The following is a 19,950-nucleotide window of genomic DNA, read 5'->3' as shown; positions in this document are numbered from 1 at the left end:
GGTTGAGGTTTAGGGGTATGGTGGTCTGTGTTCACATGGCACAGGGGTTGAGGTTTAGTGGTATGGTGGTCTGTGTTGACATGGAACATGGGTTGGGGTTTAATGGTATGGAGATGGGGTTTAGTGGTATGGTGGGCTGTGTTCAAATGGCACAGGGGTTGGGGTTTAGTGGTATGGTGGTCTGTGTTGACATGGAACAGGGGTTGGGGTTTAATGGTATGGAGATGGGGTTTAGTGGTATGGTGGTCTGTGTTGACATAGCAGAGGGGTTGGGGTTTAGTAGTATGGAGATGGGGTTTAGTGGTATGGTGGTCTGTGTTCACATGGCACTGGGGTTGAGGTTAAGTGGTATGGTGGGCTGTGTTCACATGGCACAGGGGTTGAGGTTAAGTGGCATGGTGGTCTGTGTTTACATGGCACTGGGGTTGAGGTTTAGGGGTATGGTGGTCTGTGTTCACATGGCACTGGGGTTGAGGTTAAGTGGTATGGTGGGCTGTGTTCACATGGCACAGGGGTTGAGGTTAAGTGGCATGGTGGTCTGTGTTTACATGGCACTGGGGTTGAGGTTTAGGGGTATGGTGGTCTGTGTTCACATGGCACAGGGGTTGAGGTTTAGTGGTATGGTGGTCTGTGTTGACATGGAACATGGGTTGGGGTTTAATGGTATGGAGATGGGGTTTAGTGGTATGGTGGGCTGTGTTCACATGGCACAGGGGTTGAGGTTAAGTGGTATGGTGGTCTGTGTTAACATGGCACTGGGGTTGAGGTTTAGTGGTATGGTGGTCTGTGTTTACATGGCACTGGGGTTGAGGTTTAGGGGTATGGTGGTCTGTGTTCACATGGTACAGGGGTTGAGGTTTAGTGGTATGGAGGTGGGGTTTAGAGGTATTGTGATGCATTTAGTAGTATGCAGATTGGGTTTAGTGGTATGCAGATGGGGTTTAGTGGTATAATGATGGGTTTTATTGGTATGGGGTTTGAGGTTTATTGGTATGGAGATTTGGTTTAGTGGTATGATGATGGGATTTATTTATATTCTATAGATATTAAGTTTAGTGGTATTAATGATATGGTATGGATATGGGGTTTAGTGGTATGGTGCTGGGGTTTATTGATATGGTATGGATATGGGGTTTAGTGGTATGGGGATGGGGTTTAATGATATGGTATGGATATGGGGTTTAGTGGTATGGGAATGGGGTTTAGTGGCATGGGGAAGGGGTTTAATGATATGGTATGGATATGGGGTTTAGTGGTATGGGGATGGGGTGGGGTTTAGTCGAAGGATGGCTCGGGTTTGATGAATGGTGGTTGCAGTGAAGATTGGTGAGACTCAAGGTGGGTGATGGTTGGAGTAGACACACTCAGCTGAAAAGGTTAAAACAGATAATGGAAACTAATAAAGGGATCACACCTGAGTGTTTGCACTTTTCTCAGTTGGGCATTTGGCCAACCATTGCCAATTCTAAACCAATTGGATCTCTACCAGAGACTCTGATATGTGCATAAAGAATTGAAGTAATAGTGAAGATCAAAAGGAGTCAACACATGATATGAGTTGCATGAACTGCACAAGCAGTTAGTCCTGTCCAAGCACAGCATCCATTATCCAGCATATTACTTATCTCTACTCTCTTCGGATAAATATCCTTGGCCCATTTGCAACAATGCTTCATTTTCAAAGAGAGGGCATATCCATATCAATTACCACTAACACAGAATTCCTCACACTATTTTTCGCCTTGGAACATTTGATTGGGGCTCAAAAGGGAATGGGTACAGGGTATGTATTCTCCGACAGCGCAGATATAATACATAAGACATAAGAGGATGGGCAGTACAAGCAGTATTAGCAGAGACATCCCTCATAGTTAGAAAAGTCACAAATGAGATGAAGTGAAGTTGTGCAAACGAAATGAAATCCTTGAAAACATGAATGCAGAGGGTACAACTAGGCCAGAGGTTAAGAGTGTCGTTTCTCACTGGCTGTAGGTTTGATTCCAAGATTCGTCCCAATGATGAACCTTGTGCTGCCACCCACTCTGGACCAGGTTTGCCAGGAACATCATCCCTGGTCATCTGGGCCACATTCCACAAAGTGATCTTAGCGCTATGACGATCTTAACTCCTATACCTTAACATATACTTACAATGATCGTAGCACTAAGATCACTTTGTGGAAAGAGTCCTGAACCATATCCATGCTTGAGGAAGTTTACAAAGTTGGTGATCATGATCTGACTCACTCACAGTGTTCCTTCCACAGACAGCTGACACACTGTGGTATCACTGAAGTAGTGTTCAAAGCAGCATGGAAAAAACACACAGGAGCAGGTTAACTCAATAAGTGTTGGATTGTATGACCATTAACAGATCAATATTGTGATTTGAGACTCAGGGAGTGCATGTGTATCCTATAAAAGTCATGCCTTTAGTACTTCAGCCACATTGTGTCTAAAACATGCTATTATATTGAAATCAAATGAAGAGTTCAGGGTTTGCTTCCTTGGTGGTCACTCGTCCTTGTAATCTCCATGTTCAGCATTCAATCAGTTGTGACAACCAAATTCCCATAACATCCATCTTCAGCTTCAAGCAAGCAACAGCTAGGAAAAAGATGGAAATAAGCGGTACTTGGCAGCCATTGTGAACACAGGATACTCATGAAATCTGACTTTAACTACAAGCATGGAGCAGCAAAGCTCAAGCTGGAATTTCAGGGGAGGTACTTGGCAGCCAGGACAGTGGACCAACAACCCCCCCACCATCTTTCCAGCTGCAAGCAATGAATACCCCGGCTTAATGTATTGGCACTCAGCAGCCATTGTGGCCAAAGGATACTCTTATGATCTTTTCAGATAAAAGCAAGGAACAGCAAGATTTAAGAAGGAGCTGAGTGTTAGTCCGGAACCAATGTGGCCACAGGATACTCACGTAATCTTTTAAGCTAAAAGTATGGAACAGTAAGGGTTAAGATGAAGACATTTTGGATCCATGATAAAATGTGTGATAGCTGTGGATGTGGTAGATTAGTGATCTGAAAGACTGACAGAATTTCTTGTTTAGATTTTCAAAATAAAACCTCTGATTTTGGTATTTTTATTGAATATTCCCCAAACATCTATTTCCCTTCGTACTTATTCTTTAATTTCAAAGAAACAACATTGAGACCATTTCATTCAAACATCACAACACCTTCGCATGGTAACCACAAATCCCTTTTTAATGGCCATATGTAAACCCATTGGCAAGAGCATTGAGATAAAAGGTATTAGCTCATTTGAAGATTTCATCTGTTGTGCCTCTGGCCACCTCACATCAGTATTAGTGAGGATATTAGTGTCAACAACTCGGTCACCGCATCATTACGTCCAGGGCTCTGTACCCTGCCAAACTTCTTATCACTGATCACATAGCACTGGGAAGCGGCAGGCAATTATGAAACTATGCCACACTTTTTCCTGGTTAAAATTGAAGCAACAGGAAGAATTGAGATTTGGAATTGACGGATGAAAGGAAGAGCTCATCTGTAAGACTCTATTGTGAAGGATCAATGGTATGGCTGAGAGACAGCTACATGGAATCACAGGACACAAACAGAAGAGGCTTAAACAGCTATACAGCTTTGCTTGGTAATGGCCAGATAAGTTCTAAATCACTAGACAGTGTGAGTAAAATTCCTGGCAAGTCCTTTCTTCAGACTGTCACAAACAGCCATTATGAACACAGGAACTAAGTCCATCCAATGTAGTAATTGAGTCAAATCCTTAGTGGCAAAATCTCAAATTTGTCCAGTGAGTGAGTGAGTGAGTGAGTGAAGTGGGTTTTAAGTTACATACATATAAGTCTATTCAATGTCGCAAATATGGTAAATCCGTTGGAAAAAATCTCAAATTTGTCCAAAGTGAGTGAGTGCATACTTCAACTTCATGTTGGCTGATAACATCATGAGGACTGAAGCAAACAAACCTGTCTGTCTATCAAGACCACATTCTGCAGCCATTTTGTCCATCCCATCCCCTAAAACAGAGGGCACTATGGACCAACTGTACCACATATGTAACAAGATAAAATAATAACACATGCTTCAGGCAACTTAGGCCAATAATGTTTTAATATTTGAATAATAGATATCATAAAATAGAAAATATATTATGTTAATGTATTTTTTGTTTCTGCACACTTACAAAAATGTTTATATTTGATAATTGTGTTTTGAAACCTAACAGCAAACAGAACATAAAAACAGGGGTAACATTTCAGTGAAATTATTCCCCATAAAGACCTTTGGCCCAAAATCATATACAGAATATTATTGACCTGCACAATATACTAGAATTAATACACACAATTTAACAGATATAGTTATAAACAATGTGAAAATGTCAGAAACTATCTATATGTACCTTTAGTTTGCAATATTTCATAATTTTGAGTCTTTCTTCATGGGGTATGTCATGCTACCTCAGCCAATTTAAAGCTGCTTCATCTAAAGTATGATGAAACTGATAAATTATGATGAGATATAAATTGATGGAGGGAATAAAAGTCATATCATCCCAGGCATAGTTTTTTTATCTACCGTTTTTCTTCAATTAAATCCCCAGGACTCGAATAAATGCTGGGGCCTTCATTAAATGCTGGGTAGTTTTTATTCACAGAATTCTCCTATTATTATCTTTCCGACATAACGCAGTGGGGGTTAAGAGTGTCTGAGAGAAATATATGCACGGGCATTTAATTGGGGAAATATGGTAATTATGATCTAATTATGGAATAGCTTTGAAGCTGATCAGTTGATGTGACTACTGAGAAATATGAAAGTAATCCTCCATCTTCCTGAGGCAAGGGAGTTAACTTACTATAAAAGTTTAGTTTCCACCCTTGCCGAACTAAGCTGGAATTTCGGAGTTATATTTTGGCTAGACTAACGAGTCTATGCATAGTCCAATCAAAATCGCCTTCCGAAATCGACATCCGGTTTGTAAACAACATCGTGACTGCAGTGCAGATTTCAGTCAACTGCAGGATTTTCCCAACATGTGTACCGCCAACTGGGCGTCAAGTTTTTAATCAAGGTGCTCAAGTGACTTGATGAGCTTCGCAAGGAGGGACAAAACTCGTAATAGCCACTGATGGCGCTACAATCGAGCCATGAATTTCCAGGTCAGTTCGGCAAGGGTAAAAACTGAACTTTATAGTCAGTGAACTCCCTTGCCTTGGGAAGATAGTCATCCTCATTCTAACATTCTATTTGTTCAACATCATTGATCAATGACTAATTTCATGTTTTCATGCAACTAAATTATTTCCAAGTGTTTTCTTTCCATGTACTGAAAGAAGAAGGTGAGGCTAAGCAAAGAAACTGTTATTTTTGGGAGGGATGCTCTTTCTGGTGTTATGAAAAGTCCACTGAGAGAAAGCACAGCATCAGACTATTTGCACAGATCTTTTAAGGGGGGCTCATCCAATTAGTCTGGGGCACTTGTCAATATTATAGAGTTTAGCAGGATGCTTGCCCAGACAGAGGTTTGTCCATCTACTGAATTAATTCAAGGTGTTATGTACATCCTGGGTTATTTCAAGATTCTAGGTATTTGGCTGCAGTTATTTCTCATCCTGCAAAACTTTCTCATGCTTGCATTTAAGCCCAGCAAACTATATATGAAAAAACCTTTGGTTTGTTTCCTTCCAAACAGATGAACAGTAACTGCCAATAATAGTTATGCAAAGCAGCATGTATGGAATAAACAGGATGAGAGAAAATTACATGTTTCATTCTTGAATACCCTTGTCAGTCATCATTATACAAGTCATAATTCCTGGTCTTACTTTGAAGGCCATGTATCGTATCTATTGATAAATCAGCTTCTAATACATGCTGTGCTTCCAATTACAGGACTGTCTTGACCAGCAGTTGCAAACATACATATATAGATATCATGTTGTTTTTCTTCTAAAAATATACTTTTGAAATCCATGTTATTAGATTTGTCCTGACAATCAAGAAACATTCATGTATATAGACATTATGTTGTTTATCTTAATAAACTATTTGTGAAACATATATAATTTGAAATGATTTTTTGCTTATATTCCAGTAAATAATAAAATTAATACATAATCATGGTTGATTGTGTATGTCACATATATTAATATAATAATTCTGTCAGTTCATGATTATACAAATATTATATAAGTTGTCATAGACTGAGGAATGTTTTGATACTATTGAATAACAGTATAATGAGGGTCCCAGTTGGTTTTACTGACCAGAATAAATGACACAAAAACACTATCGTAAGCACAAGATGAGTATAAATTATATTACAATCAACACAAAATGAAGATACTGCTTAGGGTAAAATAAGAATTTAGTGTCTATTCAATCTCATTAAAATCAGATCTTAGTTCTCGCTACTGCTAAACAAAGATCTGTGGCACATACCATGATGGGTCACGTCAGAACGACCTTTCATTCGACCAATCTGAGCGTCACTTACCAGATCATGAAAGTGACAGTCTGAATGTGATTTCTAATCATGCAACCTCGAAAACATTTTACACAGAGTATTCCGAACGATAGTTAAGGGCTTAACAACTGAATCCATACAATCTAGACCATCTATTAGCCATTCCAGAATGTTCTTTTGTTCAGGTTTCAAATTTTTAATCGAGAATTTGTCAAAATATGTTTCGAAGCCAATTTAAATTAGTGCCGTAAAGCACGAGTAAGCTGCCTTCTGATTGGCTAATGTCAACTTCTTTTTAGTCATTCCATTGGTCGATCAAACTTCGTGCAAGGTCGGTCTGACATGACCCGTAATGGGATGTCCTCAGATCTTTGTTTAGCGGTAGCGAGAACTAAGATCTGATTTTAATGAGATTGGTGTCTATTGTAAAAGTTAGAAAAATGACAAGTGACCCAAAATAGACTTTTGCTTGGTCAGTTTATTCTTTATTCTCATTTCCCTTTTCTTCAAAGAATGTTTTACTAGTGTTCAATACAGATGGAATTAGATTCCAACTCCAGATCATGTGGTCATGCTCGGTGATTTAGTTAACTGCATGTCATCATACCCCGACAGGGGGGATTACTCACAATGTCCAGCACTGGGTTGTCTGATCCAGACTTCATTATTTACAGGCTGATGCCATATAGATGGAATCCTGCTTATTGAAATGTTAAACAACAAATAAACAAATCAAAAAGATTTCGCAACCTACTTGCATCAATTTTACTAAGTAAAACTATTACTGCATACAGACTAAAGGCCCACTAGTGATGTCCACCGTCTGGACCCTCAATGGTGAATAGGGAATGGAAATATCTGCAAGATGACGTCATGGAAACATTTATAAGTCTGATGTCAGTGTCTGAAAAACATATGAAAGTTTGATGTCGCAAGAAGCCAGCAGACTACATATATTTGTATATGATTTTCTGTGGTTTGAGATAATATGAATAATTCAACAACATTAATGTCAGTTTTGATCAAATAAATTGGTTAAATGGTCTAAAAAACAACAGACATCATTCAGAAGGCAAACAGCTCATTTATGCTGGTGATTCATGTACAGAAACAGGAGATACCAACCAACCTACATTTCCATCTACCAGTAAAGGGAGCTTCTTCTGTCTCTCAGTAATTGTAAATAATTAATTTGCTTAAAAGATGGTTTGTTTGATTTTTCTGAGTTACATCATGATGTTCAGTTTCAAACACCTGACAATCAGAAAATGAAAATTTGCACATATTCCAAAAATTTAACTATTCAAAATATCCACATACATCACAGATCCAATTTTGAGTGTTCTTTTATAAAATCTCAAGTTATTGTGGTCATAAGCAGTTTGTAAGTAGTGACCTTCACCTTCAAATTCAGACCTTTAAGGGTTGCTCTAGAATATGTAACACTGAAAAATGCAGTTTGCATGTGGCAGACACTATTGTCTATTCAACTGATTACAACACCCTATTTGTAACAAGCGGCATGACAACAAAATTAGCATTTTTTCAAAATTAAAACCTTATTCCTTGTAAACAAGGATCTTATGAACAATCTCTATAAATTTGAAAACAATAGGTTCAAGGGAAGGACAGGTCAGGGTGATGGCATTTTTCTCTAAAATGATTTGATGTGGAGGCCATTTTCATTTTTTTAGATGAAAAAATTACCTCATTGTAGCTAGAGACATGTAGAATATGTCATGTGAACATGATATTGATATGTTCAGTTAATTTGGAGAAGCGAGATTTCCAGTGCTAGCAGACTGATAGATGGACAGACAATGGACGAAGACCCATGAGCTCACAGTGTCATTGTCAATGTAATCTAAAAACTGTTCTTATTACCGATCACCAAATTAGAAGAATTTTTCAGTCAGCAAAATAACACAATTTCGACATCCCCGTTTCCGTAGAAACCAGAATGAGCTTAAGGGAATAGGCACTTTAGTTCTTCCCAGTGAAAGCTTAATGATGTCTAAACCTTTGTTTATGGCATAAAGAGATTGGCATGATCTGAAAACTGTTGAAGCCCTAGCTTGGGAAATCAATTGTGATTCAGTAAGATTAGCAAGTAGCTCTTGTCTTAGATCGACGGAGAAACCACTCGATCCATTGGGTACATCAAAGGTGGCTGCTCCCAACTATTCCTTTCATCAAAATGTGGTCCATTGAGATGTTTACTACTTAAGCCAAAGAGGGCTTTTTTCAGGAACATTGTTACCGCTTATCATTATATTAAATCTTTTCTCGTTACAAAAACTTTGAAGATTTTTATCCATTCTTGATAATTTTCATCCTAATCAAGTGAACAGTTTCTCATCTATTTCATCACAGAGTAATGAGCAAGAAAAGCTATATCTCAGCTCCTGTCATACACTGTTTAATATTAAACTGCTCAAGTGACATTGTGTAATTACATGTTCATCAAGTTGTTCTTCCCGAGAATATTTCCCTAAAAAGTGAAATGAAAACTGACAGAAAAGACATAAAACTGCAAAATCAGATTAATCATGAATTTCATATAATTGGTTCCACGATTCTTCACTTTGAGGGCATTTAGTTGTAAAAGACATTGTGTGTCACACTGTAGCTCTCCTTCCTGAAAATTTTGAATTACAAAAATTGAAATGCAAAACATGAAACCAACATAAAATCCAATTGATGAGTTCAATTAAAGTAAACATTCATCTAATGTGTTTCATAGGTCTGTGATATCTCTGTCACAGGTATGTTGTAGGTGTGATGTGTGTGAGAGAGATGTGAAAGGTGTGCGATATAGATGTGTGATTGATATGTGATAGGTGTGTGAAAGACGTGTCATAAGTGTGTGCTAAGAGTTTTATACATGTAAGACAGGTGTGTGATAGATGAGTGATAGGTGTGTGATAGGTTTGTGATAGGTGTGTGATAGGTGTGTGATATCACAGCAGTGTGAAACAGTGACACGGGTCTGTTCTTTCCACAGACACCCTATTCTTCAGGGGTTTTGACATTGCTCCTTAAGTGTAAAGCGTTACGGATAGTTAAATATCAACAAAACATTTTTTAATAACTTCAAATGGTCATAAAGCCTTGATTTTGATTTATTTTAGTTATACTGTCAAGCTTTCCATAAGGTATGGTTTCCAAAAGGGGTCACATGGCCAGTCCCTTATGCATTATGGTTGGAGATTACGTTCGAACACAGTTTCGACTTGCAGAGGACATTAGACATTATTAGCCCAATGATATGTCGCCACACAATAGTAATATTTTCTTTATCATGTAATGTCATTCTCACAATATCAATGTTTCAGATGTAATTTCACTCAATGTGAAGTTTTAGAAACAGTGTATGAATACAATGTTTGAGTGATCTGCCCGATGTGTTAAATGATGTCAATGAACTTGCAGCCATATTTGTCTACAGAAACATTGGGACACCACTATACCATCATATGGGGAGTGTTAGTCAGTAGTGTATTGCAAAAACGATATTGCATCACAGTCACTCTCCATGCGACCAGCATTTTACCTCTGCCACAGGCCAGCGCCCTGTGACGATTCGTCACATCTTACACAGTCCGTTCCAGATATTGCATATATGATTAATCTGTTTCATTTTTGACAAGTCTCCATATGTAGATACACATATGTCATAGAATGGTTAACTTTCATTGAGAAAATATCCTATATCGTGAAAAACTATTTCCATTTGCGTAGTTATCCTATGTTTACATTGGTTGTACGGCTTCACGTGCTGTCATCGAAGCCCGACGGAGAGCTAGATACGGTCACTTTGATGTGTAAATATGTATTGTGATGCAACTCACTGTCGCATTTGTAGTAGCATATTTTTATAATTATGCAAAAGAATAAGTGCCCCCAAATACTTGCATTAGTCCATTCCATTCTGATTTCTGAAAAAGCGTGTTTGTTTACAAACAAGAGAAAAGTCCGGTCACGTGATATGCAAATTAGCCTGTGGCAGTGGTGTTATGCTAAGTCACCGCTGCGCCAGAGTGTGCATCACTGTATGGAGCTTGAAAGTAGTTCCTGCGAGATGACCTCATTTGCATATTTATCTGATCATACCAGATACCAAGTTCATCAGATTGGTTTATCGCATTGATAACACTGTCCAGTATATGATAAATTCTGGTGTAAGTACGTATCTGTGGTGTTAGGGCATGGAGGCACATGATGTTTTTAATCCAGTGATGTCAGTATACAACATTGTTGTATTGTGCAACATTACCACTTGTCTCAGGCTTGATATTAATATGTGCCATATAAGTTCTATACAGAGTCCCTCACCTTGCGTCCTAGCTTACAAACACATTATTCTGCCATTACGAAAAATCAAACACAAAAAACACCTTGTTTCAGACAGGGAAAAATGTCATTGCATATACTGGGCAATGAATCAGTAAACAGCCTAACATAGATAATGGGTAGAGGCAGTGATGCAGGAAATACGATGTGATTTATTGAGAAGCTCTTGATGTCCCATCAATTACAATCTCTGCATAGAATCAATACAGACAAGTCACCTGGCAGCCCCACGTGAACACATGCAGCTCATAATCCACAGCTCCCTTGGCTATCTGTGACATGCTAGCACCACATACACTGATGATGTTGAGGCAGAGTCAATGAATATACATATCCTGTAATGTACATTAACCTATATAGCTATTATACAACATATATAGCATTTGAACCATCATGATTTCAACTTTAAAGGTATTGGACTGTGCACTCGAATTTCAAGTATTGTATCCACAGAGAGACAGGCAGATAGAGGGAGAGAGAGAGAGGGTAGTCAATGCTGTAGAACAGTCACAAAACATGCCATCAGATATCCGTTTTAATGTGTGTATTTCAATATGAGTATGTATGTCATTATGTAAACAAATGTAATGTGTTTTTCATAAAATCAGAAAACACGATTTCACAACATGACTTCATTTGGAAAATTGTGTAAGTGGCTCTTAACATCTAGCTTTTATACAACCTATATTTATGATAAACCTATATACATCTAGCTTCAATGCAACCTATTTATCTAGCTATGTAAAGCCAATTTACACCTAGCTCTAATGCAACATTATTAGATCTATCTTTAATACAGCTTCTATATCTAAGATAAACCTATATACATCTAGAATTAATACAACTTCTATATCTAGCTATAGTGTATATGTGATAGAAAAGATGTCTTTCTCCACTCCACATCTCTTGACATCATCATCATCATCATCGACTGCCTCCATGGTCTAGTGGTAGAGCGTCCACCCAGTGAGCGGAAGGTTCGGGGTTCGATCCCCAGCCGGGTCATACCAAAAGACATTAAAAGTTGGTACTTGTTGTGACCCTGTCTGGCACTTGGCATTCAGGGGCTAAAACAAGGACTGGTACCCAGTCGGCTCGGAGTCAGTATACTGTGTCTGAGTGGGGTATTCATCTCAGTGAGCTAGCACTATAAATCAGCATCAGATAAACACTGGGCAGACATGATCAGTCTATAGTAGCCTTTATGCTACGTACTCATGTCAAAATCTATCAAAGATTACAACCATTTAAATTTGATTGAACTTGGATGACATAAGATAACATTTTTTGATGATTGAAGGGGCAATTCTGATACTTATTTATTTTATAATACTGCTTTAATCTGGCTATCATCATCATCATCATCATCATCATCATCGTCATCACTCTTTCCATCACTCTATTGACTAAAAAGGATAAATATGATCTCTCTCTAAACACTGGGTAAATAAAACCCTCTGCCACTGGAGACAACTTCAGTATACAGATCCCGCTAGTCATCAATCATTTGATTACATCCCATTAACCTTCAGACACAAATCTAAACACTGCTTGACATCCTAATCTGCAGTATTTTCTATACCATCCTACATAAACATCTACTCTACAAGGACACTGTAGGGACTCGAACAGCTAGAGCAAGGTCATTCTACTGCATGCGTTAGCACAATTGTGTCTGGGCTAGACCCATACATCAGCTCCCCTTGCTGCGGAAGTCCAAGATTGGCTTTGGAGAGGAAGGAAAAAGTGATGTAAATATTCATAACATGGGATCCACGATCTCAGACTACCATCAGAAGCTCCACCAAACACTCATCCTATCTATCAAATCTTGGCACAATTTGTTCAATGATTGCATCAAGCTGAGGTCACATCAACCTTCGTAATCTGGGCATACATCAAACATAACGATGTCAACCGTTCCTGGTGTTGTGGCAACAATATGCAGGTACACACAAGACAGTAGCTTCTTAAGTCATTCCCATTTACACAAAATGAGACAATAAATGTCCAAATGTGCATGTCCACAGGAGTTCTGCTAATATGCATGAAGATTCTCCTACTCGGTCAAGTCAGATACTGCAAATCGACAGTTCACAGACTGTTATTCCAACAGATTTTCAACCTGCCAACTTTGGCATATTCAAAATGTGATATAAAACCATCCTAGTATGTGTTTCTGAACGGCTTTATTTAGCGATTTTACATCTCTTCACTCAGTGAGTAAGACCTCACTTATAGCCCTTCCACCAGTCTTATAAAATGTGCAACTGGTTCCTGCACTGTATCACTGACTATTCCAAACATGAATTCTTTTCATGTGAATTGAAAATGAGAAGAGCTCCTACAGATTCTCATACTTTTTTGGGTGGAGTCCCATCCGAAGCGGACCTTATCCTTATGTTATGGGACTCCGAATGGGACTCAACCTAAAAAAGCACTAGAATCTGTGCTTTACTAAGAAAGTGTTATCCCAAATATAACATTTGTTACATTTGACCACTACTTTCTAAATGGCATTGTGTGTTCATGGTATAAAGGAGTTTGCTTTGAGGGCTTTTTTGGTTTTCTTCTTCATGAAGGAATCTTTTCTGTGCCAATGTTTGGAGAAACTGACTTGTGTATTAAAAGTACCTTTAGAAATTTGAAAAACAGATTTTGGGGGGACCAGTCATTTATTACAGGGGCGTAGGTCAGTGGTTTTGGATGCACAAATGTAGAGAAAATAAAGACCCTCTTCTCATGCTTGTCATATTTTCGGATGACCCTCCCCATGTCCTTGTACACCCAAATGTCACAAAATAAGGTGCACTGTCAGGTGAAGCATCTTTCAAAACATGTTTTACAACTTTAGCATTTGTCAGTTTTAGTGTGCCTCCATGCTGAATCCTTGAAGATATTGAGTGAATCCATTCTGTTTTCAGTTTGGATTTGTAGTTTTCAGTAAACTATGATGAGATGGAACTCAGGGGTACACCAAAACACACATTGCACCGAAGGCAAAGAAGCTCACCAGTTGCAAATATGCCAATGTTAAATACTTTGTAACCACAAACCTAACGGTCAAATTGGATTCAATGTATGCACCTTGAAAAAAGATCCACTTCAGTATTTTCATGGTATTTTCATGCAGCATGGTATCTCAGTGGGTGGTTAGTTGTCTGTAAGACTTGTGGGTGTTGAGATCTGAAGTTGTGGGTGACTGTGGAATATTTACAGAGTCTAGCGACAGAATATGATGGTGGTAGGGGTCTTTTAACATTTTGTGATAGTTTACTTTTGAAAGAGGAAAGAATTTCAGTGTGTTTAATTTCATCTCGGAGAGTATTCAACATCTTAATAACAGAGGGGGAAAACATTACATTTCAACAGGGAATGTCAATCAATTTGTCATTGTAGCTTATACAACACTGCACCTTGATTAAAGCTAAGCACCATTCTTTCTTTATTTTCATACATGCTCATCTTCCATGGAACTATTGGAAACATATGGCATTGATCTCATGTTTACAAAAGTCTGTGAATACATTGCAAATCTAAAGGCAAATGAAATGCATGTTTAACTTGTCTGTGATCTTTATTCTGACATGAGGACAAAGCATATTTTGAAGTTTGTTAAAGTGCTTTAAACTTTTACTTAAGAAATAAATGATGAGTGGGAGATGTTTATCGTACAATATAACACTGCATGGAGAATAAACCATGCAGTGTTTTATTGTTCAATAAACAATGACCATGATTCATTTATTTCTTATATACTTGTGAAGATCTGGTGTGATCCGGAATCATTTCATTTCATTTACTAGATGGTCCTTCTAGTAGATGGTCCTACCCCGTGAAGATCCAGGGTAGAATAGGTCTTCAGCAACCCATGCTTGCCGTAAAAGGCGACTATGCTGTTAAACAACAAACCAACCAACCAACTGTAAAAGGCAACTACGTTTGTCATAAAGCGACTAACGGGATCAGGTGGTCAGGCTCGCTGAATTGGTTGATGCATGTCATCGTATCCCAATTACGTGGATCGATGCTCATGATGTCAATCACAGGATTGTCTGGTCCAGGCTCAATTATTTATCGACTGTCATATAGCGGGAATATTGCTGAGTGCGTCATTAAACAACAAACAAATAAACAAATTATTTCTTATATGAGATATCAACATTATGTACAGCCTCTTTCAGCATCTTAAGTCCATTTTATGAGCAGGGGGGTTAAGTTTGGTATTTCCTGGATATTCTCACAAATTTCACATTGATTATCTGTCCTTTTTGGATGTGATCGTTTGGCCATAGCGTTTATCTGCGTTGCCCAACTACATATATATAGTTGGGGAGCAACTCACAAGATACTTCTCTCTCAAAAACAATGTTGTCCAACTTACATCATCATCAAGTTGCAAGTGCATGTACGAATCTCCAGAAATGACATCATAATAGAGCACTATTTTATCGTGAAATAAACCATGCATTGTTCTTCATGATTATCGCATAGCAGAACAATAACACAGTGTTACATGTAAACTTCCTCATATTTACGTCAAGTTAGCAAACTGTAGAAAGCTGTAGTGAGTGACTTGGGTTTAATGTAGCTTGCAACAGTATTCCTTAAAACGACAAACTGATAATGTTAACTGTGCCCTACAAATCATTTGCACTGAATGTAATTTGAGCCAGAGACCTTATATTGAATTGTCTGTCTGTCTGTTTGTCTGATACAGAAGCAGAGGAAGGGTACAGAACAAACTATTGCCATGAAGAGTTATAAAACATAATTGATTTGTTTTTCTGTATTTCAATACGAGTTCAGCTTGTGATTCATCAGATAATTAATACAAGATATGACTTTTAAATGGAAAAATCATTCACAAGAGACTTAATTTTATGTTTGATTTTTTAAAATCTAATATTTCATATTAAGATGCTTTGGAGCTCAGTTCATCAAGTACCTTTAGAGAAAGACTGAACATGACAAAATTATTGAGGAGGACAACAGACAATGGATGACACTCCTTTGGTTGAGATCAGCTGAAAACTACAGCACTGCCAGCAGAGAAGAGTCACACATAAAATGACTCAAATATCAGCAATATATGGCACTTGAAACTGTTAACTGATGTGCTTTACAGCAACTTGAATGAACACCAACAAAAGATTGTTCCATGGTGAAACATTTCATTTACTAGATGGTCTTTCTTCCATGACCTGTGAAGATCCGGGGTAGAATAGGTCTTCAGCAACCCATGCTTGCCGTAAAAGGCGACTAGTCGAAGTGAGCGAGTTGGGTTTAACGCCGCTTTTAACAGTATTCCAGTTATATCACTGCGTGTCAGCTTAATGTCAGAGGAAAATGCTTGTCGTAAGAGGCGACTAACGGGATCAGGTGGTCAGACTCGCTGACTTGGTTGATGCCTGTCATCGTATCCCAGTTGCATGGATCGATGCTCATGATGTCAATCACTGGACTGTCTGGTTCAGACTCGATTATTTTTCAGACCGCCATCATATAGCTGGAATATTGCTGAGTGCAGCATTAAACAACAAACAAACAAATCCTTCTTTCAGCCTGTATAAATACTTGCTCACTGAAGCTGATTCAGCATTAAACAAATGTTCATGAAAATTGAGTCTGCAATTTCTGAAATGAACATTCATTTGCACAAGAATCTGAAACAAACTTCCATGACAAAAACAATGTATAAATGCATATACATTGTTCGGATTTATTTGTTTTCACTTTTTTCCCAGTCAGATGCCTGTATCCTATAATGCCTCAAACCTAACAGAACCATGACCCAGTTGAAGGAATATAAAATTGTTCACTTCTCTCACCTGAGAAAGACATCATCATCCTCGTCCTCATCAACTTCCTGCAACCATCTTGTGGTACAAGGCTTCAGCAGCACAGGGGATGGGACGAAGTCCTCAAAGCAGTACAACTCCGGCTCCTCTTGCTTCTTCTTCCTGCAAAACAGTGGATGCAGCTTACACGAGGTTGTCATGATCTGGCACCAGGGCCTGTCAGAGACCAGACTAAATAGGAATAAATACATGAATCTCTGTCCAACACCAAACCATGCTTAGATTGATTGTGACAAATAGGCAGTTCTTGGCTTATTATTACACACAAATTCATCTCCAAGAAACACAATCTTGTTAATCAATAGATTTATTATACATATAATTCCTCTAGTTCTAAGATATTGTCATTTAGAGTAATTGTTACATCCAAACTGAGACACATGAATTGGAGATTTTATTCCACTTCCTTCACTATCATTAGGTACAAATCATACATCTCCTGAATAAATGCTGATTAAATAAATTTAAAAATATATAACTTGCATGAAAATGCAAAGAGTGAGATCTGTAAAAGCATATTGTCATTCACACAAAGGAACTTAGGATATACATAAATTGTTTGACAGGCATTACTTAGAAGTTGATGGATGACAAAGTAGACACAATTCATGTAGAACAACTTCTTTATTTACTGTAAAGGCAACATTTCGGTATAGATCCTTATATCGTTGTCAAGCAAGGCGTCTACTTTGATAAACATTAAATTCGTCAGTAAATCAAGAAAATAAAAATAGACTTAATCGCCTCTTAGTTCCTTTGACAACTTACTGTTCCTGTCATTAGGTTACTACATGACAACAGACAATTCAGAAAATTTATAATAATTTTTTTGAGATTTTGAATTTTTTTCAAGTAATGTGGAATTAATACTTATCATTATTCTCAGCTGTTTTCTCGCCCATTGCTTAACATGTCAGTCTGAAGGCAAGAAAAGGTCTTATCTGTTCTATCTGTGCTTGTATTATAGGTTAAGGATATGAATGCCTCACCCGATAACTATCAGCCTAAACACAAAAGTGAGCAATAGTAAATGTGGTATTAACTTCCCCAGTCTGTGGGTGCCACCTAGTGCCCTGACTAGGGTTTGTTGCGGTAACGACACCACTTACACAGATTAATTGATGAGATTGACCATCTAGACCTGCCGCAGACCAGATCAAAACAGAATACTGACTTTTAACGCGTTGAAGTAAGTTGGAAAAGTGCTTGAAAATATGTTTAGATTAACATAGGTTTAATTTGAAAGTTTAAAGAATAAAAAGTTGAAATGAAATATTGTGTGAAACTATGCTTTCTAACAGAGTTTATATCTTTGAGTTTTTGTTAAATTTAGCAAATTATATTTATAGTAAAAAAAATAACAATTTTCTCATATTTTAACACATTTTTCTTCTGTTATGCTTCATTTTTTTCTTCTTCTTTTTTGAATGACAGTGTTTTCTTGCAACTATCATTAGTAACATGCTTTTCAAAGTGAAATGAAAGTGTCCTCTTTTTTTTATTACAGACTTACAGACTTGTATCCTGAACATTTCAGTTAATGTTGCGCATTGCTATAAACTACCAATAGCCACAGAGTTGCATTGAGTATTTATATATTTGTTCTATTTTGTGTGTGCATGCAATGATAAAAATTATTTCATGTACACAAATCTATTGATTTTTTATGATTGATTAAGAAACTATAAAAGTTATGAAGAAGTCACAGGTGTCAATATAGTCCATCAGTTTCAGCATTTCAGCTTGATGTAAGAGGAAGCCTGAAGCGATGCAGGTCTTAGACATTTACCACTTTGGTGAAGCCCCAAGAACGGGAATGGTGATGACAAACCTAGAAACATAATCAGAGCGAACCAGGATTCGAACCAAGCCTAATGGATAATAGATGACTGGGCCACCCATCCCCCATGGTCATTATAGACAGTCAAATATCACAGTGTGGGGAGATTACAAGCTATAGCTTTCATTATACAGCAATTCGATGAATCACAAGGGACACCTGTTTGTGATCAGAATAGTGGTTTGATTCGATTAATTACATTGGCGGTTATGTGTAAATGTCAGACATGGTAATGACCCTTCTTGACAGTCTAAAGGGGACAGAAAGAATAGTCTGGGCTAATATTAACTCATGAAGCTAAATTATACTGAGAGCCATCCAAGGCTTGTGTAAATAATTGACCCCGAAGAACAAATGCAAGCAAATGGTATGATATTATGTTTCAGAAGAATCCTACAAAGTCACACTCGTTTCATATAGATGTACCACAGGTGTATGGTGGCTGATTTCTATCACATCTGATGATTGGTCACGCACCCAATGAGTGAGTGAGTTGGATTGTATTTCAGTTTTATCTTTAAGGGGAGCCTGGAATGATGCAGGTCTTAGACGTTTACATCTTTGTGACACCAACAAATATGAATATGGTCCTGGCAGACGAAGACAATAAATCAACAAAGTTAAGGATTCAAACCCAGTGAATCCTCCTGGTGTGTCCAATGGAAGCAACTCTACAAGGCACCTTAGGTAACTTGATTTGTTTCTATAAGGTCATTTGCTTGACAGAACAACAATCACATAATAACATGAAGAAGACTAATGTCCAAAACATTTAGAATATGAGGTTTTTCATTCTGTAATAAAATAACTGGTCCTTACCAGATAATGAATAATTGTTTTCAATATTTTCAGTTTCATCGTCTTGTAATCTTTTGCATCTGCATGAGGCATGTTAGATCGTCAAAACAATATTTTTATGACATAATAACCACAATGCTAAAATCTGAATTCAATCCATAAAAAACATATGGCTTTTAACAAACTCAGATCAGAAAATACAGACTGACAAATTGTAAATTATTTCTCGACAAAACATGCCCCCATATACCAGTATCAATCTGGGGTGTAATCGCCATAACAACACAGATCTGACAAGCATTAAAGGGTGGCAATAAACAAGGTATCAGTTATCATGCCTATTTCATCAATATGGATCAATAGATGCTAGAACTGTGAACACTGTGAACTGAGAAATACAAGACACATTATTATTTAAGTGCTGTAATCAAAAGCTACAAGTTATAGCCACTGAGAAATGAGAAATACTTTTGGAGTTGTGTCGACAAATAGCATTCAGCTGTCCTTTTAGTCACGTATTTTGTCACACTTATTAGAATTGAATCATCTGAGCTCCTGAGTTCACAGGATGGTTGTCAATCTTTCAATGTGAATATTTCAACAGATGTGGCATGATCAACATCTT

General features: G+C 37.7%; 1 protein-coding gene across 2 annotated transcripts in view; it reads right to left on the bottom strand.

Moving 5' to 3' along the window:
* Window positions 1-19,950, bottom strand: part of LOC124139000 (ankyrin repeat and fibronectin type-III domain-containing protein 1-like) — a 217,989-nt gene that overhangs the window by 157,141 nt on the left and 40,898 nt on the right. For both annotated transcript variants that reach the window (XM_046505949.2, XM_046505965.2), the window contains exon 3: window positions 16,658-16,789. In XM_046505949.2, coding sequence (XP_046361905.1) covers window positions 16,658-16,789 — 132 coding nt within the window. The remainder of the gene's footprint in view (window positions 1-16,657; window positions 16,790-19,950) is intronic.

This window comes from Haliotis rufescens, unplaced genomic scaffold, assembly GCF_023055435.1.
Source record: "Haliotis rufescens isolate VD_foot unplaced genomic scaffold, xgHalRufe1.0.p SCAF_40, whole genome shotgun sequence".
Lineage (NCBI taxonomy): Eukaryota > Metazoa > Mollusca > Gastropoda > Lepetellida > Haliotidae > Haliotis > Haliotis rufescens.
Note: the sequence above shows the minus strand (reverse complement) of the source record. Positions and strands in the feature narration are given on the sequence as shown.